Source organism: Lampris incognitus, chromosome 16, assembly GCF_029633865.1.
Source record: "Lampris incognitus isolate fLamInc1 chromosome 16, fLamInc1.hap2, whole genome shotgun sequence".
In the NCBI taxonomy this organism is placed as follows: Eukaryota; Metazoa; Chordata; class Actinopteri; order Lampriformes; family Lampridae; genus Lampris; species Lampris incognitus.
Genome location: NC_079226.1, coordinates 11,444,163 through 11,464,894, shown reverse-complemented (window position 1 = coordinate 11,464,894; position 20,732 = coordinate 11,444,163). Strand labels below are relative to the sequence as shown.

The following is a 20,732-nucleotide window of genomic DNA, read 5'->3' as shown; positions in this document are numbered from 1 at the left end:
TTTGCTGAAGGATAGAAGTCAGGATTCAAATGGCCTGTATTTTTAAGGAGCCTTTACCTGTATTTTTCTCATCATCCCCTCCACACACCCCTACTCCACTAGCTCCAACCCAGCCCCACCATTCCTCCACCACGAATTCCATCAACGCTGACGTCGTCTCATTGGCCAGCAGCTCCGCCTCCCAGCCCCATGTGACCGCAGACACTGCCCTTACTGGTCAGTTCAAATACAGCGCTTGAAATGAGATGAATTTTCCCAGTTTTTTCCGTTACTGTCCATGGATAATCCTTAAATAGTCTGGAGGGAAGCGTCACAGTTTAGGCCACCAGTCAAGTGCTTGTGTTTGGCTGCCACCTTTAACTTTTCTTAATTATCATTAATTATCATTTCTTCCTGAAATTCTGTTTGCTGAAGGCGAATTTGACCAGACTGTAAAACACTCACCTGCTAGAGGCTAAATTTCCATGTCAGTGTAGTATCCATTATTAATTTCCACAAAGACAGATGTAATAAATGTTAACATAAATGTTCAGAGTTGGTTTTAATATGGTGTTGCTATATTCTCTGATCACTTCGTAGGAGCTCTTCCAACCTCCAACACCCATGGCAAGAACATAGACAACGTGAGTACTGTTGGTTTCTTTAAGTGTGCCTTTAAAGGGCTTGAGATGAAGCAGCACATGACAGACGTGGTAATGTTATAAATGTGTGACATCATGTTTCAGTTAGCCTGAAGCCAATAATAAGAGACCAAACAACTGATTATTGTTGAGATCCAAATAATTTAAATGGGTATAAGATCATTTCCAGGGGTCGATTTTAAAGAAAATTTCTAGTTGTACATCGGGCAACCGAGAGCTCATTTTAGGTCATCCCAAATAAAACTGAGCCAAACACCAGTGAGGACATCATTCAGTAGTAAACAGTAGTGATGCACAGGTAAGGGTGTGTTAATATCTGCACTGCCCGACCCGCTAAAATATGCGTTAATTAACCACCTGGACCCAACCCGACCTGCAAACCTCCATATTTAGCCTAGGCTACTGCAAAGTAAGCAGCGTTGCACTATTTCATAATACACTGATAGCAAGGCATGGCCTATTGTATTTTAGCCTAATAGCATCAGGGTCTAGGGTACTAAATAAAAACGGCGTCAGAACAAATCTAATTGGGGGGCATTAGGGAGCCGCGGGGGGACACAAACTGCCATTGGAGAACCCAATCTATGATGTAAATGCTTGATAATATATGAGTTTGCCGTCAACAACCAACACACCAAAACATGCTGCAAAGTCTGTCTCTTACACACACTGCAATGTACACGTCATGAGAATATCATCTGAAATAGACTACATACTCCACCCTTACCAAATAAATTCAGACACACCCAAAAATCATTCAACACTTTGCATAATAATTATACTCTCTGAAGTGTGGTGCCAGGACAGACTTAATAATAACAGCACGTTTAGTTCTGTACATTTTAAATTCTCTGAAGTCATCTTGCAGTATATCTAATAGTTCGTCCAAAGTGTTGATGGAAGTGTGGCTAGCAACACAAGTTACAGTCCAAAGTTCCCTCTGTTTTTGGTCATCATTGATCATGCTTCCCTTACCAGAAACTGTCAGTTTTGTAAACGACCTAATGCTAACACAGTTTCTGTCTCCCACTTCTGGACAAGAAAAGGGCTTGTTGAAATTGGCTAGACAGAGGCAATGAGCTGCGAAGGATGTGCAACAGCTTAGGGCAATGAAGGATAGAGATGGAAATGTGCTGACGTGAGGAGATTGTGTTAAGAAGGTGGAAGGAGTACTTTGAGGGACTGATCAATGAAGGAAATGAGAAAGAGAAAAGGTTGGATGACGTGGTGATAGTGAATCAGGAAGTGTGGTGGATTAGCAAGGAGGAAGTGAGGGCAGGTATGAATACCCGAAGATAAAGAGGGCACTGATATGGTTGGCTTTATGGATAACTTATTTAAAAGTGCGCTGGACCTTCCCCGTGACAGAGACCTCAGAATTGAGCGGGCACACCGGGCATTAGCACCGAAGCCCAACGCCCCACAGACAAAGCCCCGATCTTTTGACTAATCCGCCGACCAATTTGTGTGTTCTGCCATCTAGCGACGCCGCCATTACTGCGGTGGCAAGTAGCAGTGTTTGCTACTGCCTGCTAAGTGACAGCAGCATGGGTAGTTGGATTGACGACGTTAGACAGTGGCCCCCAGTTACTGATGAAGGTACCTTACGGATGGCGATCTTAAAGTTATTCAAATTGTACATATTAGTTAGACATCGGTTCGTTATATAATGTTATTCAAATTGAATAATTTGAATAACGTTCGATAACTTTATTCAAATTGTACATATTAGTTAGACATCGAGAAGGAGAGGGGGAAGGCATGCCCAGAGGCAGCTAGAGAGGAGGAAGGGTAGGCGTGTGGAGGTGAGAGTCGGAACTTTGAATGTTGGCACTATGGCTGGTAAAGGGAGAGAGCTGGCTGATATGATGGAAAGAAGAATGGTTGGCACACTGTGTGTTCAAGAGACCACGTGGAAGGGTAGTAAGGCCAGGAGTATCGGAGGTGGGTTCAAACTCTTCTACCATGGTGCGAATGGGAGGAGAAATGGGGTAGGGGTAATTCTGAAGGAAGAGTATGTCAAGAGTGTGCTGGAGGTGAAGAAAGTGTCAGACAGAGTGATGAGTATGAACCTGGAAATTGAAGGTGTATTGCTGAATGTTATCAGTGCATATGCCCCACAAGTTGGGTCTGAAATGGATGAGAAAGAAGAATTCTGGAGTGAGTTGGACGACGTGGTGGAGAGGGTACCCAAGGAGGAGAGAGTGGTGATTGAAGCGGACTTAAATGGACATGTTGGTGAAGGGAACAGGGGTGATGAGGAGGTGATGGGAAGGTATGGAGTCAAGGAGAGAAATGTGGAAGGACAGATGGTGGTTGATTTTGCGAAAAGGATGGAAATGGCTGAGGTGAATACATATTTCAAGAAGAGGGAGGAACACAGGGTGACGTACAAGAGTGGAGGAAAGTGCACACAGGTGGACTATATCTTACGTAGAAGGCGCGATCTAAAAGGGATTGGAGACTACAAGGTGGTGACAGGGGAGAACGTAGCTAGGCAGCATCGGATGGTGGTCTGTAGGATGACTTTGGAGACCAAGAAGAGGAAGCGAGTGAAGACACAGCCGAAGATCAAATGGTGGAAGTTGAAGAAGGAAGGCTGTTGTGTGGAATTCAGGCAGGAGTTAAGACAGGCACTGTGTGGTAGTGAAGAGTTGCCAGATGCCTGGGCAACCACTGCAGAAATAGTGAGGGAGACAGCTAGGAAGGTACTTGGTGTGTCATCAGGACAGAGGAAGGAAGACAAGGAGACTTGGTGGTGGAATGAGGAAGTACAGTAAAGTATACAGAGGAAGAGGTTGGCAAAGAAGAAGTGGGATAGTCAGAGAGATGAAGAAAGTAGACAGGAGTACAAGGAGATGCAGCATAAAGCGAAGAGAGAGGTGGCAAAGGAAAAGGTGTATGGTGAGTTGTATGACAGGTTAGACACTAAGGAAGGAGAAAAGGACTTATACCGATTGGCTAGACAGAGAGACCGAGCTGCGAAGGATGTGCAGCAAGTTAGGGTGATCAATGATAGAGATGGAAATGTGCTGACAAGCGAGGAGAGTGTGCTGAGAAGGTGGAAGGAGTACTTTGAGGGGCTCTCAAAGTCCTCTCACTCTCTCGTTTGTGGGTCCTATCCTCTTCTCTGATAGTAACATGCCCATGAACACTAGTTTGTCCATCTCAAACTGACACTTCTCACCATTTAAGGTCAAGCCGCATCTCTCAAGTCTTTCCAGTATGGCGTGTAGTCGCTGGTCATGTGTCTCACGATCCGGTGCGTGGACGATGATGTCATCGGATAGGTTTGCAACTCCTTCGATGCCAGCCAGTGCCGTTGCCACTTCATGTTGGTACTGCTCACTCGCAGACGAGATTCCAAATATGAGCCTTTTGTAGCGGTATGTTCCACTGTGCACGGCGAATGTTGTTATGGCTCTTGACTCTGGTGTGAGCTCCATTTGATGGTAGCCCCATTTTAGATCGAGTTTACTAAACACAACCGAACCGTTCATGTCATTTAACAGTTCATCTACTGTCAGGATTGGAAATCTTCCCTGGATGATAGCCCTGTTTGCCATTCTCATATCTAGGCATAGTCTGATGTCAGTATCTTTTGCTTTGGGAACTACTATGACTGGGTTTACCCACGGTGTTGGGCCCTCAACCTTTTCGATAATGTCCATGCTTAGCAGCTCCTCTATCTTCTTGTCGACTGCCTCCCTCAGATGGAACGGTACTCGCCTCAGTGATTGTGCTACGGGTTCCACGTCGTTTTCGATGTGCAGACTGATCTGTTTGGTGTTGAGCTTACCAACCCCTGTGAAGAGCTTTGGGTACTTCCTCTTTACCTCTGCCCTGATATCAGTCACCGCTGCTACATCTACACCCACTTTTAGCACACCTAGCTCCATAGCTGTCTCTCTCCCCAGTAGTGGTATTCCCTGACCCGCTACTACTGTGAACTCTGCTTGGGTTTCCCTTTTCCCTATCTTCACCTCACATGTGAACACTCCCTTCACTGGCAGTGATTCCTTTGATGAGTATGTATACAGCTTTTTATCTGAAGGGGAGGACTGACACTTAATTTTTTCTCTCTTTAGTCCTTCCCATGTGTTTTCATCTACTATATTGGTCGTAGCCCCTGAGTCAGTTAACATTACTAAAAAATGACCACCTTCTCAATATCACACAGCAATATGAGATGGAAAAACAACCCTTCGAGTAAAGAAATGTACACTTTTGCAAAGATTGTCGATTTTCTAAATCAATTCAGTTAACGTTAATTGATGACAAACTTTGACATAAAATGTACGTAGCTAGACTTATTGATGGTCTGTCAAGTTTTCCATGGTTAAAAAAATCACTTCCGCTATTAAACATAGGGATGCCAGTTAACAGAGCAATTAACGATAGATATTTTCACGATAACGCCAGTTAGCCGGTTGAATTCATTTATTATGTGCGACCACCGCAGCCCACTTACGTTAGCTAACTTAACGTAAGCTAAGTAGTGTTAGCTTAAAGACGTGTTTCACCATGTCAGACTAGGCAGCTGCATGCTAACGTTAGTCATTGTGAGATGAATATAGATTGTGCACTGTTAACCAAAACCTACCGTGCTGTTTTTATTGGGAACAAAGTCCTTTCTGTTGGTATTCTTAATCCACTTCTGGCGAACATCTTGGTCCTCTGCACGGCCAGGGAATCTATGTAAGCTGTATGGTCTCAGACAGGGGCAATCTTCATGATGTAAAGGCTTGTGTATTTCGCATTCAGTCTTTTTCCAAACTTGAAGTTTGCCACTACTGTTGTAGCAGCCGAGAACTGCACAGCTTCTTCCCGACTTCCTAGACATCGTTGTCAAATGTAATGTTAAATAATGTTAGAAAGATAAAAGTAGAAAATTGTACACTTCTTGGCACAGCTTGCATTCAAACGCGCGCATATTGTAGGGAAGCGCCACCGCAGTAATGGCAACTTTTTAACTTCCAGTACTTTGCCGGATTAGTCTAAAGTGATCAAGTTTGGGAGTTATCAGACGAAAGAGGAGGTGTTCCGGAGAGCCTAGCAAAAAAAAAAAAGAAGTGTTCTGCAGCAATACCTGCTGCAGAACATGACTTCCCCCCTGAAGTGTTTAAGAAACACAGTGAATATGCCGAAGCCAAGAAAGTGTTGAAAGAAAAACAGTTTCAGACACCGTGCCCTGCAAGGATGTGGGTCTTTTACGATGACGGCGCCGGCTATACAAGGATGCGATGGAGGCAACGAGGGATATGGCTTCACGAGGATTCCCAGTGACTGTGGTGAAGTCTTCCACCGTTCTGGATCAGGAAGAGATCGGGCTCCCATCTACCTGGCAGATGGCAGGAAGACGTTGCAACCAGGGTGGAGATCGGGAGCTCGACTCAGCGGAAGGTGGCACACAGCCCAAGAAAAACCTCTGCTCTCAATATAAAGAAAAACTCCAGAAATTCAGAGGGCGAGCCCCCACAACAGGAGACTGATGGTCTACAGTTTTGGCCCAAATGCAGATAGGTTTGATCTGATTCCTAAGTGCTATGCCTCATCTTGGTTATTTACATAGTTACATATAAATCCTACTGTTGGGCGTCTGGGTGGCGTGGTGGTCTATTCTGTTGCCTACCAACACGGAGATCGCTTGTTCGAATCCTCGTGTTACCTCCGGCTTGGTCGGGCGTCCCTACAGACACAATTGGCCGTGCCTGCGGGGGGGGGGGAGCCGGATGTGGGTATGTTTCCTGGTTGCTGCACTAGCACCTCCTCTGATTGGTCGGGGCGCCTGTTCGGGGGGAGGGGGAACTGGGGGGGGGTAGCGTGATCTCCCACGTCCCCTTGGCGAAACTCCTCATTGTCAGGTGAAAAGAAGCAGCTGGCGACTCCACGTACATTGGAGGAGACGTGGTAGTCTGCAGCCCTCCCTGGATCGGCAGCGACAGCTCAGAAAATAGGGTAATTGGCCAAGTACAATTGGGGAGAAAAGGGGGGATAATTTTTTTTTTAAGAAATCAATCAATCAATGAATAAATAAATAAAACCCTACAGTATGAAACACTTAGGTAGCACTTTTCCTTCAGCTGCACTCACCGGAAAATTGGTCGAACTTTATCCAGAAGAAGAAAAAAAATATATAATGTACCAACAAAAAGGCTTCTGGCGATTATCACTCACTAACAATTACCAAAACCAACTCTTTAGTAAAACTTTTTCCTTGCAGCAGCTTCTCACAATTTTCACTCTCAAAACAGGAGACTGGTCTGATCTATCTAGCCATGATAGAACGACTCGACTAAAACTCCAGAGGCAGCGCCATCTAGGGGAATGGAGAATTACAACACTTTTGGCTCTACATTTTAGATGGGTTACACATGAAATGTGAGCGAACAAAGTTGTTGAAATGACACTTTACGGTTGATCAAAAATTTAAAGATGAGGAATATGCAGTACCAGCTACTGTCTTTTAAGACAACAAGCAATATGTTTTGTCTTACAAATGAAACGTTAAGAAACACTTTTTTTTATAATTTGTAGACCTGGTGCTGAATTAATTTCGCTAATACTACTGTGTGTCTACAGCTTGTACAGTTCTCCAAAGGATGCCTAAAATGTTGCATCTTGGTTGCTCGATGGAAATTCCAGTTGTCAGAGACGACATGAAGACGACCTTTTAAGGCGATCCCTGGTTTCAGTTCCATTCAAATGTTTTTTGCTTTTTTGTCAAACAATACAAAATGTGTGTGTGTATGTGTGTGTGTCTGTGTGTGTGGATGGATGGATGGATGGATGGATGGATGGATCCAGGCCAGTACCCAGACTGATGCCATGCGTGTACCGGTAGTCCGTCGGCGTCAAATGAAGAACAAGTCAGTCCTATGTCGCCCGTTCACCTTGGACCAGGGAATCCTGTGTCAGCTGCCTGCACCACCCAGCGAATCAACAGGTAACAACATTTGGACAATCTTCGTCATGTCAAAGGATTTTAGCCATGACAGAAGTCCTCTATTCTGCATCCACAGTACAGTGCCACTGGGGCCTGTTCTTCCTCAAAATGTTGCAAAGTGAAACCCGGTAGACATATTTTTACATAGAATATATTGCTCTTGAGTTGCTGCTTGCTGAACTTGTATATTTTCAAAGTTCCTCTCAGGAGAGCGGCAGCAGTAGTGTACCGTGCATGCAGGAAAGTGGGTCCTCTACATGGCATATTGACAGCTGTTCAGTGAGAAAAGTAATGTCTTTACTTGTGTTGACACGCTAACACATTTTCCTTTTGAGAGTGTGACTATGATGGGAGCAGTCTAGTTTACAATCTTTAGAGCTATTTCATGACTGTTGATTTAATGGTCTTAGACACAAACTACAGGACCTTAATGGATAGGACGGTCATCTGATATGCCACAGAACCTTTTTAGTATGTTGTAATGGAAGTAATGGCTGGTTTTCTGTATTAGATTCAGAAAGCAATTGTGTTCATGTGGCGAGAGCAACACATGGGTCATTTTGCTGAGTGTTCTCACAGTACTGAGATGGAACATACCACTTTTCTGATCCACTTTCAGTGCATCAGTCAGCACTCGCAACAGTATTGTCAAAAGTCAAGTGACAGCAGTTTTAATTTTACTGAAGGAGCTATCTGTGCTAGTCTAGATTTGACAGGCACATCCATTCTTTGTCACAAGCCTCTGCTACATCTCTCCATTCATTCATTCATTCATTCATTCATTCATTCATTCATCCATCCATTCACTGCTCACAACCGGCTATTTCAACGATCGGTTCAGCTCAGCTAGCCAGCCCCTCGCGGCCCGCTGAGTCGTCCGCCGAACCATCCACATCTGCATCTCCACTGCCAGTGCCGCAACCTGAGGGAGGTACAGGACCGTGTGCAGGCCTCCCAGCACGCCTAATAGGACGCCATTTCCTGGGCAAGAGGGAGACTGGCAACCCCAACTGCAAGGTCTGCTCAAACCACAAGAGGAAGAGAGAAGAGGAGGAGGAGGGGGAGATGAGGAAGAGAGGAAAGATGGAGGAGAAGTTGGGGGAGAGCAAGGAAAAAGAGAAGAAAACAGAGGAAAGGGAAAAAGAGGCAGAAGACAAGAAAATGAACTCAGGTGGTGAGAAACACGAGGAGAAGAAGGAGAGCGGAGGGCAGGAGAAAGGTTGTGAGCAGGAGAATGGAATAGGGAGGACACAGACTTTGTACTTTTGTAAGACGTGTCCTGGAGAGCCCAGCCTGTGTCCCGTGCCCTGCTTTGAGCTCTACCACACCAGACTGATCTACAGACCAGTTCCTGATCTGGAAACACCAGGTCAGCTTTCTTAATTCTAAAAATAATATCAAATTCTCATTTTTCTTCATTTATTATGCTAAACTTAAAATGGAAACATTAAAGTACAACCCACTGTTCCCAACATGACAGTATTGCTGCAGTTTGTGTGTTTATGCGCTATTGTGTGCATGTGTGTATACAACCAGTTCTCATCCTATGGCATCATATCTTGACACTGCAAACATAGCATGGATAGATTACACAAAAGGTAACCACTACTTGGGGCGTCCGGGTAGTGCGGCGGTCTATTCCGTTACCTACCAACACAGGGATCGCCTGTTCGAATCCCCGTGTTACCTCTGGCTTGGTTGGGCGTCCCTACAGACATAATTGGCCGTGTCTGCGGGTGGGAAGCCGGATGTGGGTATGTGTCCTGGTCTCTGCACTAGCGCCTCCTCTGGTCGGTTGGGGCGCCTTTTCAGGGGGGAGTGGGAGCTGGTGGGAATCCCCCTGGCGAAACTCCTCACTGTCAGGTGAAAATAAGCGGCTGGCGACTCCACATGTATCGGGGGAGGCACGTGGTAGTCTGCAGCCCTCCCTGGATCGGCAGAGGGGGGATGGAGCAGCGACCGGGATGGCTCGAAAGAGTGGGGTAGTTGGACAGGTACAGTTGGGAAGAAAATGGGGGGGGAAATCTCCCCCAAAAAAAAGAAGGCCCACCTTGTTTCATACAGTCACTGAAGAGTATCTTCCACGTCACCATATCGACGCTTTGTCAATAGCGTTCCTATGTGATGACATGGGATGAGATTGAGTTTCTGTTTGTTTGTGTGTGTGTGTGTGTGTGTTGCTGGGGCCACACTGAGAACTAAGGATGCACGATATTGATTTTTTTTTCGCTGGTAGCCAATTATTTCCATGGTCATTTCGGTAGATACAGATGGCAATTATTGTTGGTGTCATTACAGTACCACCATGTGTCCTAGTTTCCACTGTCACTGTGATTCTTGGTGCCGACGTGTATAAAACACTGTTTTATTATCTGTCCTGATTTATTACTAAACAGTACACTGTTCCCAAGTGTCTGCAGTCACTGAAGGAGATGAACACAAATTACCTCAGCTTAAAATGGGAGAAAACATCCAACATTTATTTTGGTATAGCATTTTCAGACATCCTTGCTTTTGTATTATTCCTGCAACAACAGATTGGCCCTTAAAGCTTCTGTGTAAAATGTCACTGTCACGCTGTTGCTCCAAGTGAAAACTACCTTTTGTAAACATCAAAAGGGGCAAAATCTGCTCCCTTTATTCATCACAATTTTTTATTTAGAAATGCACATAAAGTTAGATATTAACAGGTGTCTGGGTAGCGTAGTGGTCTGTTCCGTTGCTTACCAGCACAGGGACTGCCGGTTCGAATCCCTGCATTACCTCTGGCTTGGTCGAGCGTCTCTACAGACACAATTGGCCGTGTCTGCGGGTGGGAAGCCGGATTTGGGTATGTGCCCTGGTCGCTGTAGTAGCGCCTCCTCTGGTCAGTCGGGGTGTCTGTTGGGGGGGGGGGGGAATAGCGTGATCCTCCCACATGTTACGTCCTCCTGGCGATACCCCTCACTGTTAGGTGAAAAGAAGTGGCTGGCAACTCCACATGTATCTAAGGAGGCATGTGGTAGTTTGCAGCCCTCCCTGGATCGGCAGAGGGGGTGGACCAGCGATCGGGACAGCCCGGAAGAGTGGGGTAATTGGCCGGATACAATTGGAGAGAAAAGGGGAGGGGGGGGTCCAAAAAAAATGTTAGATATTAACTTTGTCTCTTCATAATATGCTAGTAATATGACAGTAATATGCTAGTAATATGACAGTAATATGACAGTAATATGCTAGTAATAGGACAGTAATATGCTAGTAATAGGACAGTAATATGACAGTAATATGCTAGTAATAGGACGGTAATATGCTAGTTACTGTCATATTAAAACGGAAATACCAGACACTGCAGACTTTATTAGTCTCTTCTCTCTTTCCATCAATGCTTGTCATTGTAGTCGGCACATAATTCATGCGTCATCATATCGATGTGACATATCCGGCTTAATTTTGACACTGTTTACATAATATTAACACATTTTTAAACAATTATCGGCCGATACTGATTAACTGACAGGTATATCGTGCACCCCTACTCTAGTAAGAATGTTTTTAAAGTGTAAACGCTCTTGTTTCTTGTTAACTAAATGTGACTGACTCATGACAGGGGTCGAGTGTTTGTGACCCAAGTGTTTCTCTTTCGCAGATCCTTTCCTGGTCGCGCAGGCCTGAGGGGTTAACCCGGATATCACACCGGCGGGGCTGATGGAGCAACAGTACGGTTAACCCCCTCCACTGAACTCAACCGCGTTGTCCAATTTACTGCCCCAAAACCCTCAGGAACTCCCATTCTCAGCGAGAGTGCAGTAATCGGAACAGTATTTATGGACGATTTCACTACTTGTCTTTCTTGTTACATGAACCACCTGTGAATACATTTTTGGCGCACACTGTGAATGCATTGCTACACACTGGCAGGGGACATCCAGGCAATTTTCACACCAAAGATGCATTAAAACCAGCAGATAAACTAGAGGTAGTATGATTCAAGTTAGCAGTAGTCTATTTCGCCATTCAGTAGTTCAAATCTTTGGCGACTCGGGGTCGCAGTGAGGTGTCAGCTCTCAAGCCACCAGAGAAAGTCTGCGGTGTGAATTTGTTGGGTCATGTGTCTCTTTTGTGTGGTTTCTAGACTTTCTATACGCTCACATCAAGGACGTCGGTGAAGGGACAGACAGGTTGACAGAAATGGTGGACTCGCGCTCCTGTTCACCCACAACAGTACTGTATTTAATAAGGAAACCAATGACACCACATTGATCAGTTAATGTGTGTTTTTTTTTTTTATTAACGTTTAGTTTAATTTGCCATTAAAGTTTTACAGTGATTTCCACGTCAGTAGTGTTGGCTTTTGTGTAAATTGTGTGCATGTTAGTTAGCTTCATGTTATGTTGAGCTTTGGTTCAGAATGGGTTTCTGCCTTACCTCAGATGGTCCCCGTTTGACTCCCGCTGGTCTGATGTTGTAATCCCGCTACCGTGGAAGAGATGACTTTTGGATTGCCGATTGAAAGAAACCTTTAAAAACCTTTAAGAGATCGGGTCGCACATAAACAACTGTTGATGTTTGTATCAGGATCACTTGTGCCTTTACAGAAGCCTGGATGCAACACGTTGATACTTTTTATTTGTGTGTGTGTTTGTTTGTTTCTGTCCTTGACTTTGAGGATGGAAACTGTGTGAAGGTGAAGGTGAACTGGTCAGCGCTTATCTCTACCTTGGGTGTATTTACTGAATTTGATATGAAGAGATGAGTGCATGTTACTGATGGGTCTGATACGACGACAAAAAAAAAATGGGAAAGAAAGTATGAAACGTGATTATTGGCTGAATTTCCCTTTCTTTCCTGATGGGGGGGGGGTATCTTTTGTACCTATAGTCATTTTGTGAACAAGGGCTGGGTTCAGCTCACAATCCCTGAGGTGGACTTTTTCAAAATTCTCATTGCTGAATAAAAATGGGACGAGGTTGTTCATGTGCTCCGTATTAAGGAAGGCCCGCCCGGGTCGGCACGGTGGCCCAGTGGTTAGCGCTGTCGCCTCACAGCGAGAAGGTCCTGGGTTCAAACCCCGGGGTTGTCCGACCTTTGGGGGGGGGGGTCGTCCCAGGTTGTCCTCTGTGTGGAGTTTGCATGTTCTCCCCGTGTCTGCGGTGGCTTTTCTCCGGGTGCTCCGGTTTCCCCCGCCATCAGAAAGACATGTTAGGGTTAATACACCTGTCTGTGCCCATAAGCAAGGCACGGCAAGACGAAGTGGGGTTGGTCGCCGGGTGCTGCACTGCTCCTACCTACACAGCTAGGCTGGTTAAATGCAGAGAAAGAATTTCCCCACGGGGATTAATAAGGTATCTCAAAATCATAAAAGAAATCTTATGTGCGCGGGTCATTATCGAACCTTGCGGACGAGTTTCCTTTTTAATTTGTTTGCTATGTTGCCAAATGTGTAATGCAATGTTCAAAAGGATGTGCTAATTGTTTTTGCGGGTTTTCAGGGGTGGTATTAAAATATTTTTATTTCCTCTTGGCTATTCCTGTTGTGTATGAAGCGTGTGATTAAACTGATATTGGGATGTGAAAGTTGATGTGGGATTCAGATCCTGTTTTTTTTTCCCCCCCCAGAATATTGTCACCACTCCAAATAGGAACGGCTGATGTGTTAAGTGGGAAAATGCAAATAAATTTGTGAATCCTTGTTCTCTTGATGTGTTTTATGACTGGAACGTGATTGATATACATTTTAGATGACACTGTGGCTAAGTTATGAGGCGTAATAAACATCCCGTTTGATAATATCCGTTTGCAGGAATGCCGACCATGGAAAATGAGTGAAAGTACGCCGTTAAAGTCATCGGTACACCTCATCAAGTGACGCCGTCAGTGTTTCTGCTTGGCAGCGGTTTACCCCATGTGTGTGATTCAACTACATTCACGTGAAGTGTACTTCCATAATCGGCACTGCAGCTCATTCAGTCCATATCATGTTTTCTTCATTATTGTTTCTCGCTTCCACGTGCTGAAGAAAACGCCGGCCCTGGCTGTTGGAGTCGTGTGTCATGATAAATCGTTCTACCACTCAAAAATGCACATGTTGCTCAAATGATGATAAATCCTCACCTCTAGTGACTCATCTCAAGCTGTTGGGAGTGATGGATTATATTTACTCCCAACGCTGCCGTTAAAGGTCGTGGTAAAGACGAGTATGGAAGTGACCTTGGCTGACTATTTGAGGAAATTGGATCTTTTTTTCAGGAACGATAACCTGGATTTTAATGGCATGGGAGTGTTTCTGTAGCATTATCTCCCTTTAAGGTAATTATTTCTAACAGTATGTGGATTATTGAAACATGTTAAAATCCCTTTATTTTACTTTTCTTTGCGCATCATTCCTTGTTCCTCCTGTCTGCTTGTGTTTCTCCCTACCTGTCCTTCTTTTCGCTCCCGTTTCCTCTCCGTTGAAATTATCCTAAACCTGGTCGCCAGTCATTTTGACCACTATTTGATTGAATTAAAAGTCTTGAGCAGCATCTGACGGGGGACAAATAGTGTCACCTGGGTATGTTATCTGAAAATATTAACACAAATCTGCATTTGCATATTGTGGTTGGCCCACCCAAGTAAAGCCTGTGTATGAGGAACACCGTTTTATATTCGGCACGGTGGTGCAGTGGTTAGCACGGTTGCCTCACAGCAGGAAGGTCCTGGGTTCGATCCCCGGGCTAGTCCAGCCTTGGGGGGTCATCCGGGGTCATTCTCTGTGTGGAATTTGCATGTTCTCCCCGTGTCTGCCTGGGTTTCCTCCGGGTGCTCCGGTTTCCTCCCACAGTCCAAAGACATGTAGGTCAGGTGAATCGGCCATACTAAATTGTCCCTAGGTGTGTGTGTGTGGGCCCTGTGATGGACTGACGGCCTGTCCAGGGTGTCTCCCCGCCTGCCACCCAATGACTGCTGGGATAGGCTCCAGCATCCCCGCGGACCCTGAGAGCAGGATAAGCGGTTTGGATAATGGATGGATGGATGTTTTACGTTCCCCCTGGAGAAACCTGCAGCTTGCAGGGGAAAAACAAATGGTCGGCTGCTCCACATGGACATATATGTGGACATGGACATATATGTGTAGTAGTCTGCACCCTCCTCAACTAGCATAGATGTCATGCAACAACAGGGCGTTAGGAGTGCAGGAAACTGGATATGCAAAACTGAGAGAAACGGGAGAAATAAATAAAAAATTTAAATCAAGACGTGGCTGTCGTAAGTATCAAGCAACCACCCAGCACCTCTCTTTCTTTCTTTTCTTTCTTTTCTTTCTTTCTTTCTCCCTCCTCCAGACACGTCTCAGGCATCGCTCAGTCCTCCAGTCAGAGAGGAAAAGGTGAAGTTGGTGATGGTGCCGGTTGCAGTGCCAGTTTTCATTCCTGTGCCTATGAACATGTACTCCCAACACACGCCTGTTCCCATGGCGATGCCCTTACCGGTGTGTGTTTCTATTTCCTCCTCACACAAGCTGCATCTTGTGCAAACCCTCGTTTTGACCAAGATTTACATTTACCGTGACTCATCTGGCAGACGCTTCTGTCCAGACCTGCAAGAGAGTCAGCAGTCAGCAGATAGAGTTGAATGTTACCAACCAGCATCACAGAGCACTTCGTAGTAGTCATATCACAGTACTATATGAAGTAGAGGTAGTACATTTGCCATGTACTAATCATATCACAGCAGTACTATATGAAGTAGTAGTGGTAGTACTTTTGCCACATAGTAACCACATCCCAGCAGTACTATATAAAGTAGTAGAAGTGGTACATTTACCATGTACTAATCATATCATAGTAGTGCTATATGAAGTAGTACTGGTAGTACATTTGCCACATAGTAATCACATCCCAGCAGTACTATATAAAGTAGCAGAAGTAGTACATTTGCTACATATAACTTAACTCATAGCCGAGAGTTCATGTAGTGCATTTAGTGTGACTGCAGCTTAGATCATCAAGAGGTGGTGAACAGGAGAATCAGTATAAACTAAGTTTATACTGACACACAGTATAACAGACATATAAGAGCATAAAATGTCAAGTGAAGGTAGAAGGAGAGCAATATAACGGCTACCAATGATATTTCTGTTTGAGTAAATAAGGGCACAGTAGTATTAGCAGTCACCAATAGTAAGTAGTATTTAGATGATTCGTATAAACTGCAAAGTGCCACTAGAGACCATTAAAGGATTAAGGAAGGCCTGGAAGAGGAAAGGTTTTGGGGTCTGTCTTGTATGGAAACAAGCAAGTCTGTAGCTCTTCGATCTGGGTGAGAGTAAATCTGAACTACGGGGAGCCACAGAATAGTAGATCCTGCCAGAGGTAGGAGGAAGAGGGCGGACAGGAGTGTACATGATAATACAGGTTTAAAGGTAAGTCAGTGCAGTTCCTTGAACCGACCAGTATGGCGACAAAAAGGTTTTGAACTCTTTATTTGGGCAGCAGCAGGAAGCCAATGTCAGGACACAAAGAGAGAGGATTGATGTGCGTGTACGACAGTTCGTATCCTCGGCTAAAACGGTATTCCACCTATTCACAGTTCTATACTTCCACAGGTTCCAGTTCCCATAGTGATACCTCGACAAAACAAGGAAGTGAAAGATGCTGCTGTCCAATCAGAGCCCTGGAATGCGGGTGGGGAGGAAGCGGAGAAGAACAGTGCCATTACCTCTGCAGGTGAGGTCTTGAAAATACGTAGTCTTGAGGTCCTGAAAAAAGACACAAGGATTTCACACCTATGAAACATGACTCGGGAATATGATACTTGTCCCGCAAGCTACTTATTTCAGGAATTTGCTGTAGTCTGGTGGTCCTCTCGTTCTACACCAGGACCCAAGCTTGACCTCAGCCATTAAGTTGCGGTCTAATAGGTTTTATTAAACGACTTCCCCCTGTCTCGGCTGTGCTGCTGACCCTGTCTGGATGTCTCAGATTGCCCATCCATTGAGAAAAGAAGCTTCATTTCCTTTGTGTGTGTGTGTGTGTGTGTCTGTCTGTCTGTCTGTCTGTCTGTCTGTCTGTCTGTCTGTCTGTCTGTCTGTGTGCACGCACTCCAGACCAGGACAGTAATAACAGCGGAGGCCTGAAGTCAGAGGTGGTCAGCTCTCCGAGTCTGGAGGATGAGACAACTCGAAGGGAAGGTCTTACAGTACAAGCAGTGACCGAATGTAAAGAGGAGGGCATGGACTCTGACCAGAGACCCACAAATACCCAGGACAAGGGGAGCTCAGACACAAACGAAGCTCCGGTGGATACCCAGACAAAGGGGAGTATGGCGACAGGTGATTCCCCCAGCACCAGCACCGAGTATCAGCCCCTGTCTCCTCCTATGATGGACTTGGAGGCCGACTTTCCAACTGGTGAGCTCAGAATCAGACATCAGGAAACACTTATCTTCCAGTACACTGTATGATCATGAAATGTATGTATTGTATTGTAATGTCATGTATTGATAACGTATTGTTATTGATGCTGTGGAACAACGCTGCACAACTTACAGCTTACAGACAAACACACTTACATACAAATGGCACAAGGACAAGAAGGATTGCAGAGGGTGCATAGAACATACAAACCAGACAGACAACAAACCAGACAACCAGCTCAGAAAATGAAACTCTTTCTATGCAATATGTTTAATATTGCACATAAATGATGTGTTAATGCAGTAGCGTTCATAACTGTGACTTGTACAAACCTCGTGACTCGTCTTTTCATGAGAGAAAGCTGTCAACCTACTACTACTACTACTACTACTACTACTACTACTACTACTACTGCTTCTACTTTCGGCTGCTCCCATTAGGGTCACCACAACAGATCATCCGTTTCCATCTCTTCCTGTCCTCGGCATCGTACCAGTTGACATGTTGGAGTATTGGTTTGGCTTTAAGAAGAATCCTTAAAACAATCGGTGTATGAATAACAGAAGCTGTGAGGTGGCCTGTAGCCACATTTAAAAGCGCTGGTTGGGTGTGAAGTGTTCAAGGCTCAGCATTTTCGGTTTTCCAAAAGTTGTTCCTGTTCGTGTGAGGTTATGTAAGAGTGTCCTCTTGTGGCGAAATTTGGCATGCTGGGTTGCTTTGAAAAATAAAAACCAAAAACGCTGAGCATTGGAAGTGTTCCAGCCAGGTTAGATGATGTAAAAATAGCGATGGAAATGACAGAAATTACGCTATAACATGGACAGACCCAGTGACGACAGATATATAACATACATCACACACTCTCTCACTCACTGTTGTGTTGTGTTGTGTTGTGTTGCAGAATTGTTGGATCCCGAGTCATCTGCTCCACAGCGAGGAGTGAAGAGACCCAGAGAAGGCTTCTCTTATCGGAAAAGGGTACAGCCACCATCAGTCATCCAGCTTCAGTGAAACTGGATCCCTAATTTGATTATAAGTCAGCTCCTCTGTTGGTTTGCCGAGCGGTTTCAAACAGATCGGCATGTTAAAATCTCATGTTAAACTTTAGCTGTTCAGGGGCGTCGGGGTAGCGTGGCGGTTTATTCCGTTGCCTACCAACGCAGGGATCGCCAGTTCAAATCCCCGTGTTACCTCCGGCTTGGTCGGACGTCTCTACAGACACAGTTGGCCGTGTCTGCGGGTGGGAAGCCGGATGTGGGTATGTGTCCTGGTCGCTGCACCAGCGCCTCCTCTGGTCAGTTGCCTGCTCGGGGGAGAGGGGGAACTGGGGGGAATAACGTGATCCTCCCACGCGCTACGTCCCCCTGGTGAAACTCCTCACTGTCAGATGAAAAGAAGCGGCTGGCGACTCCACATGTATCGGAGGAGGCATGCGGTAGTCTGCAGCCCTCCCCCGATCGGCGGAGGGGGTGGAGCAAGGGTGATTGGCCAGGTACAATGGGGGAGAAAAAGGGTGAAAAAGAAAATTAAGAGAAGTTCTTTTGTATGTGTGTGTGTGTGTGTGTGTTTTGTGCCTGCATGTGTCTGTTGTGTTCCCCTCCAGGGTCGAAGGCGTGCTGGATCTTTGGACCGCAGTGCCATGGTGTCTATGGCTCGCTCCAAACTGAACTATCAGTATGGGGTCAAAGCCTGGAAGAGCTGGGTCCAACAGTGCAACAGACACACAGAACCACAGGACTGTCAGTAGACCTCCTATTCTATTCAGTTTTGTTATGCTGTGCTATATTATTATAGTCTAGTCTCTTCCTGTAGCCCATTCGCAGGTGTTTAAGGAGGACGTCCTCCAGTGGGACTCCACAGAGCTGAGCTACGGTCTGTGTCGCTTCATCAAAGAGGTCCGACGCCCAAATGAAGAGGTCTACACACCTGACAGCATCTTCTACCTCTGTCTGGGGATACAGCAGGTAGATATATATATACACACAAACACACATACACACACACACACACACAATCAGTATGAGCAGGAAAGCAGAAAAATGTCAAAATGTATGTACTTCTGACATATTACCCGTTTTACGGTTTTCACTTATTCGATAGGCTGAATTTCATCCTAACGTCACTATAAGCAGGAACCATTGGTCTATTTATTTACTCATTTGCATAAAGTTATTCCATTCCATTATCCAAACCGCTTAATGTATAACCTGTTTTTCCTGTCCACTGTTTTATTCCCCTATCTGGGATTTTCTCTTCTTCCTGCTTTTCCCCCCATCTCTCTCGCTCTCGCTCTCTGTTGTTTTCATTTTATGAGCTGGATTAGAAAAAGATGATTGTTTGAATATCACTTGTTGGACTGAAATGTAATCTGAATAAATGTACTTTTAAAAATCAAATCTCTCTCTCTCACACCTCGCTCTCTCTCTCTCGCTCTCTCTCTCACTCTCACTCCCCCCCCCCCTCTCTGCTTCATGCTTGGCAGTACCTGTTTGAGAAGGGCCGTATCGAGAACATCTTTACTGATGAGCTGTACAGCCAGTTTAGCACAGAGATCACCGACATGCTGCGACAGTGGAAGCCTCAACTACTACAAAGTGGTACACTCCCCCCCATTCATCTGTCCCCACACATAACTCACCCCCTACTTTTCTCTCTTTTCCCCTCCTCAGTTTTGTTAACATTTGTTTGCCTCATGCATTTTGTTGTAAGCTGCGCTTGACTCCCATTGAGACTGAACTCAGTAGATAATTTCTCAATCAGTTATTAATTGTAAAGCTGTCCTGTCAAAGGCGTGTGACTTATGGGTCACATGACGAGACGCTGTCAGATTCGTATCGGGTTGTGCTGTTATGGGGCCTTGGTAAGACTGGGTGATATATTGAATATTTCACATATGTTCGTGATGATATTGTTAATATGAAAATAGGCAGCACTGTGAAAATTGCGGTCATCTTAAGGTGCTTTTCCATCGCAGCCAATTGAGTTTCCTGAAGACCGGGCCAGTTGTAGTGCAAACACTCCTTGTCTTGTAAGTATTAGAAAGCTGGTAGAGTATTAATCTCACATAGCCAGACGTCCATCTTGTCAAGGCCAGTGACATCATCGGCGGTTTTCATTTCGGTGGCATTTCAGAGACACACAGAAGACTCTTGAATATTATGGCTGCTAACTGAGGGTTATCCCTACAACATATATTATATAGAGGTAATGATAAAAATCACTTGAAGACCATCGACCTGAGATATAATTCACAAGGCAGTAAATTCTTATGCTCTGGAAGACCACCTAAAATTTTATATTTAAGTTCGAGAATTGTCCGAATCCCCCCCCCCGCTTTTTTCTCCCCAATTGTATCCATCCAATTACCCCACTCTGCAGCGATCAGGACACATACCCACATCCAGCTTCCCACCTGCAGACACAGTCAGTTGTGTCTGGAGGGACACTCAACCGGCCGGCACGGCGCAGTGGTTAGCGCGGTCGCCTCACAGCAAGAAGGTCTTCGGTTCGAACCCCGGGGTTTTCCAACCTTGAGGGTCATCCCAGGTCGTCCTCTGTGTGGAATTTGCATGTTCTCCCCCATTTTCGCGTGGGTTTCCTCCAGGTACTCCGGTTTCCTCCCACAATCCAAAGACACGTAGATCTGGTGAATCGGCCGTACAAAATTGTCCCTAGGCGTGAGTGTGTCGGCCCTGTGATGGACTGGCGGCCTGTCCAGGGTGTCTCCCCGCCCACCGCCCAATGACTGCTGGGATAGGCTCCAGCATCCCGC

At 45.4% G+C, this 20,732-nt stretch overlaps 1 protein-coding gene across 1 annotated transcript in view; it reads left to right on the top strand.

Moving 5' to 3' along the window:
* The window catches only part of LOC130126721 (zinc finger MYM-type protein 4-like), a 50,987-nt gene that overhangs the window by 22,979 nt on the left and 7,276 nt on the right, over positions 1–20,732 (top strand). The window contains exons 16-27 of the mRNA XM_056296338.1: positions 103–216; positions 580–623; positions 7,449–7,587; positions 8,429–8,956; positions 11,699–11,728; positions 14,889–15,034; positions 16,151–16,271; positions 16,652–16,954; positions 17,862–17,938; positions 18,564–18,699; positions 18,773–18,924; positions 19,443–19,554. Coding sequence (XP_056152313.1) covers positions 103–216; positions 580–623; positions 7,449–7,587; positions 8,429–8,956; positions 11,699–11,728; positions 14,889–15,034; positions 16,151–16,271; positions 16,652–16,954; positions 17,862–17,938; positions 18,564–18,699; positions 18,773–18,924; positions 19,443–19,554 — 1,902 coding nt within the window. The remainder of the gene's footprint in view (positions 1–102; positions 217–579; positions 624–7,448; positions 7,588–8,428; positions 8,957–11,698; positions 11,729–14,888; positions 15,035–16,150; positions 16,272–16,651; positions 16,955–17,861; positions 17,939–18,563; positions 18,700–18,772; positions 18,925–19,442; positions 19,555–20,732) is intronic.